The sequence below is a fragment of the Odontomachus brunneus genome, unplaced genomic scaffold (assembly GCF_010583005.1).
Source record: "Odontomachus brunneus isolate Ranch 3 - 2012 unplaced genomic scaffold, Obru_v1 Obru_scaffold_038, whole genome shotgun sequence".
NCBI classification, from domain to species: domain Eukaryota; kingdom Metazoa; phylum Arthropoda; class Insecta; order Hymenoptera; family Formicidae; genus Odontomachus; species Odontomachus brunneus.
Genome location: NW_022639488.1, coordinates 1568750 through 1575427, shown reverse-complemented (window position 1 = coordinate 1575427; position 6678 = coordinate 1568750). Strand labels below are relative to the sequence as shown.

Sequence of the window (6678 nt, the reverse complement as noted above, 5' to 3'; positions counted from 1 at the left end):
ACATTTTTTTATACAACGCTTTGTTTTCGAGATATTCAGGTGTTCCGGTATATAATATTCACCCTGTATATAAATGCCTATACAGTTAAAAAAGCAATTTGTGTGCAGTAGATAAAGGTTTGGTTAGACCTAAAATAGTAATTTTCTAATAGCGCTAGAATAGAATAGAAAAAGAACTGTCTATTTTTTTAATTTTTGTTGAAGATTTTTTATCAACACCTCATAAGCTACAAAATATAGTTTTAATCAATTTGACTAAAATTACTTTTTTCATATGATTATTGCGGAGTCCTTTTTATTGGACATTTTTTCTCGAAGATTGTAAAAAACGAGCTCTTCTGAACAGCCTTTCGACGTCTCGCGACATCTTTATGGCATGATTAACTTCAAGATTATTGAATTAAAAGTTAATAGTTACCGATAAAATGTAACTAAGTTAAGTTAAAAGTTAAGAGTGTAAAAATGTAACTAAGTTAAGTTAAAGCTATTTAACTTTTTAACTTTTTAACTTAACTTTTAACTTTTTAACTAGTTACTACACAACCTTGGTCATTTCCTTAGTTACTCGAACAAACGTGCGTTTTTAATTTCGATTAATAACGGTATATTTTATAGCGAATGTATTTTCCTCTTTATAGACAATTCTTAGCTAAAGTAGCAAAACGATTAGCTTTGTAGCCAAATTCGAATCAGCTGCTGAGATTTAGCTGATACTACAAAGTCACTTCTTTGCGTGAAAGTGCCAAGAATCTTTTTTGCTTATGAAAGCTCTTCATCGTCGCGATAAAGAAATCGATCGTGTGACGAACGTCATAGAGGCAAAATAACGGCTCCAATTATGAGTAGAGTCCCAATTTTAGATCCAAACTTAATTTATATATTAAAAAAGTACACATTATAGAAAAAAAATATAGAATTATTAAAATAAAAAATCTTTGAATTATTAAAATAAGAAATCTTTTGTTTCTTCAATTTCTTTGTTATATCTTTGTTATATTTTTTTATTAACGTTAGAAATGTATATCTGAATATCTGACGAAAAGTCAGATCAAGCTTATCAACGTTTGTATACGGCTACAGCCGTACATTTTTCTTTTTCATAAATTCTTTTCAATTTTACAACGTTTCCAGTAGTATAGGGAATAGACTATCAGTAAAGTCTATCTTGTGGAGGAATTGTTTGTGGAGGATTCTTGTGTCTATGTTGTTAAGGAACATAATACATTTTTTAATAACATATTTATGCATAAAATTTTTAGAATATAAATAGCATATATGAAATGAAAGGATAATAAATTACTGTAGAATGTCAACCTATTCCTTGGTTTCAAAAATTCTATAATAATTTTTACTATAAAATTGTTTCTCCGTGTGGATTTATAAAATTAATAGGTTTCTAATTATTTTCGCGAATGAGTACGTTTACTAAAGTTAATTAACTAAAATACAAGAAGGAAATATTGTAGTAAGAATTACGTTAACATAATATTTGTTACAATGTTTAACTGAACTATAAAACTACAAAACTATAAAACTATTAAACTATTAAACTAAAACTATTAAACTGAATTATACATAACTGAATTATATATATGATAAGTTGTAGTATAAATTAATAATAATAATATATTTCTAATAATAATATAATAATAATAAATAGGTAATAATAAATAATAGATTTCAGAAATTATTTCTATTTTGAAATTATTGTATACTTCATTAATCTGTCTTTGATTAGAATATGCAAGTGTTATCTGGTCATCTCTACCGTCCACATTTATTTATCTAATTGCAAAGGTACAGTATAGATTTTTAATTGCAAAGGTGCAGTATACATTTTTGAGATATGTTTGTTTTCATTTGGGGTCTCCTATAGGGAGATTTGATCACGACTATACGCGAATTATGTCATTGCTAAATTTTCCTTCTCTAGAATTCCGCAAATGAATCGCAGATAAAGTTTTTCTTTATAATTTAATACCAATTGTTCAAATCTCTTAACATTAATTAATTAATTTTAATATTTGTTTACAACTAATTTGTAATATTTCACTATTTAGGTCGCTTGTATTTCGTTTGAATCTGTCACATGTAGATCCAATCACAAGGGCACGTGAACTTGCATGTCAAACATTACACACGGCCGATTATTTTTCCCTCTCAGTTATTACCTTCAAACAGACCGTTATGTTGATGTTACTTCGTAAATTTTAAACATATACCGAACAAATCTTTTTATTCTGCAGAGTTTATTGGCCATTACTAAATGCCCTATTCGTAACTTGATAACTTGATAAAAATTTTATACTAATTTTGTAATTACTTTTTATAAAGGGACTTATCCCATAAATAAATAAATAAGTACATAAGTAATTATAAAAATAATAAATTTACCAAGTACAATATAAAAATATTCAAGTAATTAAAATAATTTTATTATAACAAGCTAAACGTGTATAACATTTTTAAACAAATATATAGTAATTTCAGTCATAATTTTTTATATGGTCGAAGATTATAAAAATTTTTTTGGAATTTTTACTATTATTTTTCCCTCTTTTTGTACTAAAGTATTTAAATACTAAAGTACCAAAGTACTAAAAAACTAATCAGTATGTTTCTAATTTTACTTTTAATTTAATCAGTAAAGTCTAATAATTTTGCTTTACGATGTTTGCTACAATGTTTATTACTTATGTTGGTATTGAGGGGATGCCATACTTGGAAACTTTATCGATGAAATACTGGCTTCTTGCAAAGTTTATGTTTCATTGCGTATTGATTGCACAGAATTATATGTGCTTTTATATACTGAAGATATGTGCAATAATAAATGGGAATATTGATCAATATGTGATAAAAATGATAAAAAATTTTAAAGTTAACATCTCGAGCTGTTGTCAACAACTGCTCAAATTTAGAAGCTCAAAAATATACAACAAGTTTACAGAAAGATTTCTGCATATATACGTGGTGATGTTTCCCACTAGCATGGTAAAACAAAGCAGCACATACATATATGTGCAAGAGAAACGAGAAAGATAGTATGATCGTGTTAATAAGACTATCGCCTACGTTATTGACATTTTCGTAATTCGTCATCCATTTCATTTAGCACAATCTTAACCGTTCCTTTTAACGTTTAATCAACAAATTTATGTAATTAAATGAAAGTTGCCCGAAGTGACGTATGATCAGAATCGTTAGCTCAGATTTCTTGTTCGCCAAAAATTCGGTGAACTCAGACCAGTGTTTTCTTTCCCACAACAGGACCATTATCGACGGGACTAATTTCAAGTTAATAATACGGTGTAAGTAAAACTCGTTCGGGGTAACCGCGAGAAGTTCGTCTCGCCCATTCAAGTAGCTGTTTGAGAAACGGAACAAGCGAGCGCTTTCCGCGAGCGACGACCCCGATATAATTTGTTTCGTCCATTTGGCTAGAGGCGCACATACGCGCGAAAAGCGTAAGGAACTTTCCTCTTCCTCCCCCCCTTCGCTCCTCTTACTCCGAGGGCGCGCAGTGCCGCGGATATGCTGTTTATGCGAAATCCTGTGGCTCGTGGTGGCGAGAACGGAGAGCGCAGGCGTCCGGAGTCCTGTGGCGGCAAGCGAACTCCGATTTTCTCTAGTGTCGCGTCAACTGCCGCTGGAGAGTCGTGTGCATTGCACCCTCTGTCCCGGTCGTGCCGACAACCCTCTACCTTCTTCGCGTGCTTTTCGTTCACGTTCTCCGTTCATCGTCGCTCCGCTCCGGGAATTTAAGCCAAGAAAAAAGAAAAGGGGGCGACCTCCGAATTGCACGCGAATTGGCCGTCGCGCGGCCGATCGAATCGCGCTGTTTCGTGTGCACGTGAGCACGTTGTGAACGACGTCGTGTGAGCGCTCCAGGCGACGAGGCCCGTTGTCTCGCACCCTTTCGCGTCGCTACGAAAGCCTGTATCGCGATCGACTCGGCGTTCTAAACGACGGCGATGACGACGAGCTCCTCTTGACTCGCGCGGGTCGATTTTTCCATCGGCACATTAGCCGAGCAAGCGGCGCGAGGCGAATGAGAGTGCGAACGAGGGTCGGAACGACGGCCGGGTATAGTGCGTGCATTTCGTAGGCGAATAAAATCGCTCGATGTGACTGGCGGCGTGGGCGCGATCTTTCTCTCTCCCTCTTTCGCGTGGCGGCGAGAGTTCGTTGGAAAATAGCGTCTACCCCGTCCCGCATTTCCGGCCGTTGTGAAGCCGCCACCGCCGCCGCCGCCGCCGTCGTCGTCGTCGCGGAAGTGTCAAGTATTCGTGAAGAAGTGCATCGATCATGAATTGGTACGACGTGCGAGGTCACGCGGATTCCGCCAACAAGTCGTCCGGACGCTGAGGAATGTTCGCATCGGGTGCCAAAGCATGAGAGACGACGCATTGACGTAATGGTAAGCTCATTGACATTCTCTCTGTGCCTAAATTAGCGCGTTACGTACGAACGCGCGTTTCATTAGCGAGAGAACGGAAGGAAGGAAGGAAGCGCCGCGAATGCCGGCTGCCGCATAACGGATTAATCATGACCGCGAGGGAGCGGAGTGTTCTGTATTGACGGTGCGTTACACGCCATGTGAACCCGCGTAATAAAATTGCGGGGCCGAAAGTGTGCGCCACGCAATTTGCGTGACATGAGTCAAACGTTGTTGCGATAAAGTAATATTCTCGTGGAAGAATTTCACCTTCTATTGGGAGCGCGGAAGGATGGGAAATGGAGTGAGTGAGGGAGACGTTGGGGAGATTGAGTGACGGAGAAAGAGGACAGGAGAGAGAGAGAGTAGAGCCATCAGCCATTAATGGCACGTGTCGAGGTGCGCAATCTACATACCTAAGTATGTACATAGACGGCGACAGGCACAATGGTGACCCGCGATTTCAGATTCTGTGTTATTCTGTCCCAACTCGTACGCATCGTCACGCAGGTGCAGCGCGACCTCGGACGTCTGTGATCGATTGAGCGAATTATTCGATCGATCGACTCGGCATGACCGCGGAAAATCGGATGATCTCCGCGTACGAGATGATGCATGCTATAATCGCGTTAATCTTGAGAGAGAAAATCTCTCGCGGGCTCTTCGACAACGGTGTTTTGCACGCTTCACATTCGTTGGCCGGGGATCTAATGAAGCGTCGTGCAGACAGGTCCTTCGGGGATGCGTTTATGGCGCGGCGTGGGTGGTTCAAGCAGCGCCGAGTCGGCAAGTTCGAAGCTTTCGAGATTTGGCCGTTGAGCAAACAGAGAATATCTCTCGACTGGCAATGATTTATTCGACGTTCCCGGAATGACAGCGGGTGACATTCGTGTGCGCCCGACATGCGTACGACGTGTACGTGTTCAAACACGTGACGGGGATCACCATGAGCCCTGACACTCGTTGCGCGACTGCCTTTACAAACACGGCGCGCATACTGCGCGAAGTTCACAATCTGCTGACGTACCTCTTCGGCCAAAAATCGCTGCACTCGTGTACTTTACAGCAGGCGTGTTGCGAATTTGTTCCGAAATTTCGGACGGATCGCACATTCGTTCGTTCACGTCCTTGTGATGTACGCGTTCGCGGGCTCGTGAATGAATGAACAAGGATATTTTCCGATATTACACTCAGTTTCGCGAATGTCTTACCGTTCGATGGATTGGTAGTTGCTAACAATTTTCTACCAGCTGTATTTGTCTCTATCCAGATAGACAGGTGTACGTCAAATCGACAGTAACTATTCGATTTGTAAAGGCCGCATCCCTTATGAGTGTTTCATATGTCACTCGCATTTAGAGTGACAGAAGTTTAGAGCATATATATATATATATATATATATATATATATATATATAGAGTGACGAGTAAAATTGTAAAAAATACGAATAAAATTGTAAAAATATACTCAAAATGTTATGTTACGTTATGTGAAACGTAATATGAAAATCCGAATGTAACTTTTAGTAGATTTGTCGCCGCATTAGTGCAATAAAACATTTACATTATTGAGTGATGTAAATTTAATAATTGATTTAATACAGTATATTTGCTTCACAAATGTCTAAAAAATCTAAAAAATTGTATATCATCGATTATCTCGCGTTGTTAATCATGGGAGTCTATCCAGACAATTAGGTGTACGCAAATCTGCTTGATTTGCAACATTGCATTCCTTATGAATGCTTAATTTTTTACTCATATTCATCATATAGGGCGATAAAATAGAGAAATACGAAAAAATTATCGAAATTTACTTGAAACAATCTATCAAGTAAAATATAATGTGAAAACCTGTATGAATGAAACTTTTGGTAAATTGTTGCTGCATCAATATAACAGAAATCCTCCATTATTGTTTGACGTAAATTTTATAATTAATTCAATACAGTATATTTATTGCATAAATATAATTAAAAAAAGTGTGATCTTCATCGTGGATTGTCTTTCGTCGTGAGATAATTTCATGAAAATCTATGCGAATGACTACATTCCTCACGACTGTTGAATAATCAAGAATGTTTTAACGTGTTCGAAGCAGAAGTGACGTTTTGATAGTTTTACATTTGCGTAAAGAATGTTGTCTGTTTACATGACATGTGCAATCGGTAATTGTTATTTAATTACTTATATTAATTGTATATATATATATATATATATATATATATATATATATATATA

General features: G+C 37.0%; 2 protein-coding genes across 2 annotated transcripts in view; one reads left to right on the top strand and one right to left on the bottom strand.

Moving 5' to 3' along the window:
• Positions 1 to 6678, bottom strand: part of LOC116843998 — a 186596-nt gene that overhangs the window by 147013 nt on the left and 32905 nt on the right. The gene's annotated exons all lie outside the window — the stretch shown is intronic.
• LOC116844000 (suppressor of lurcher protein 1-like) overlaps positions 3663 to 6678 on the top strand; it is a 246524-nt gene continuing 243508 nt past the window's right edge. The window contains exon 1 of the mRNA XM_032815035.1: positions 3663 to 4420. Within this exon, the coding sequence (XP_032670926.1) occupies positions 4418 to 4420 (3 nt within the window). The 5' untranslated portion in view covers positions 3663 to 4417. The remainder of the gene's footprint in view (positions 4421 to 6678) is intronic.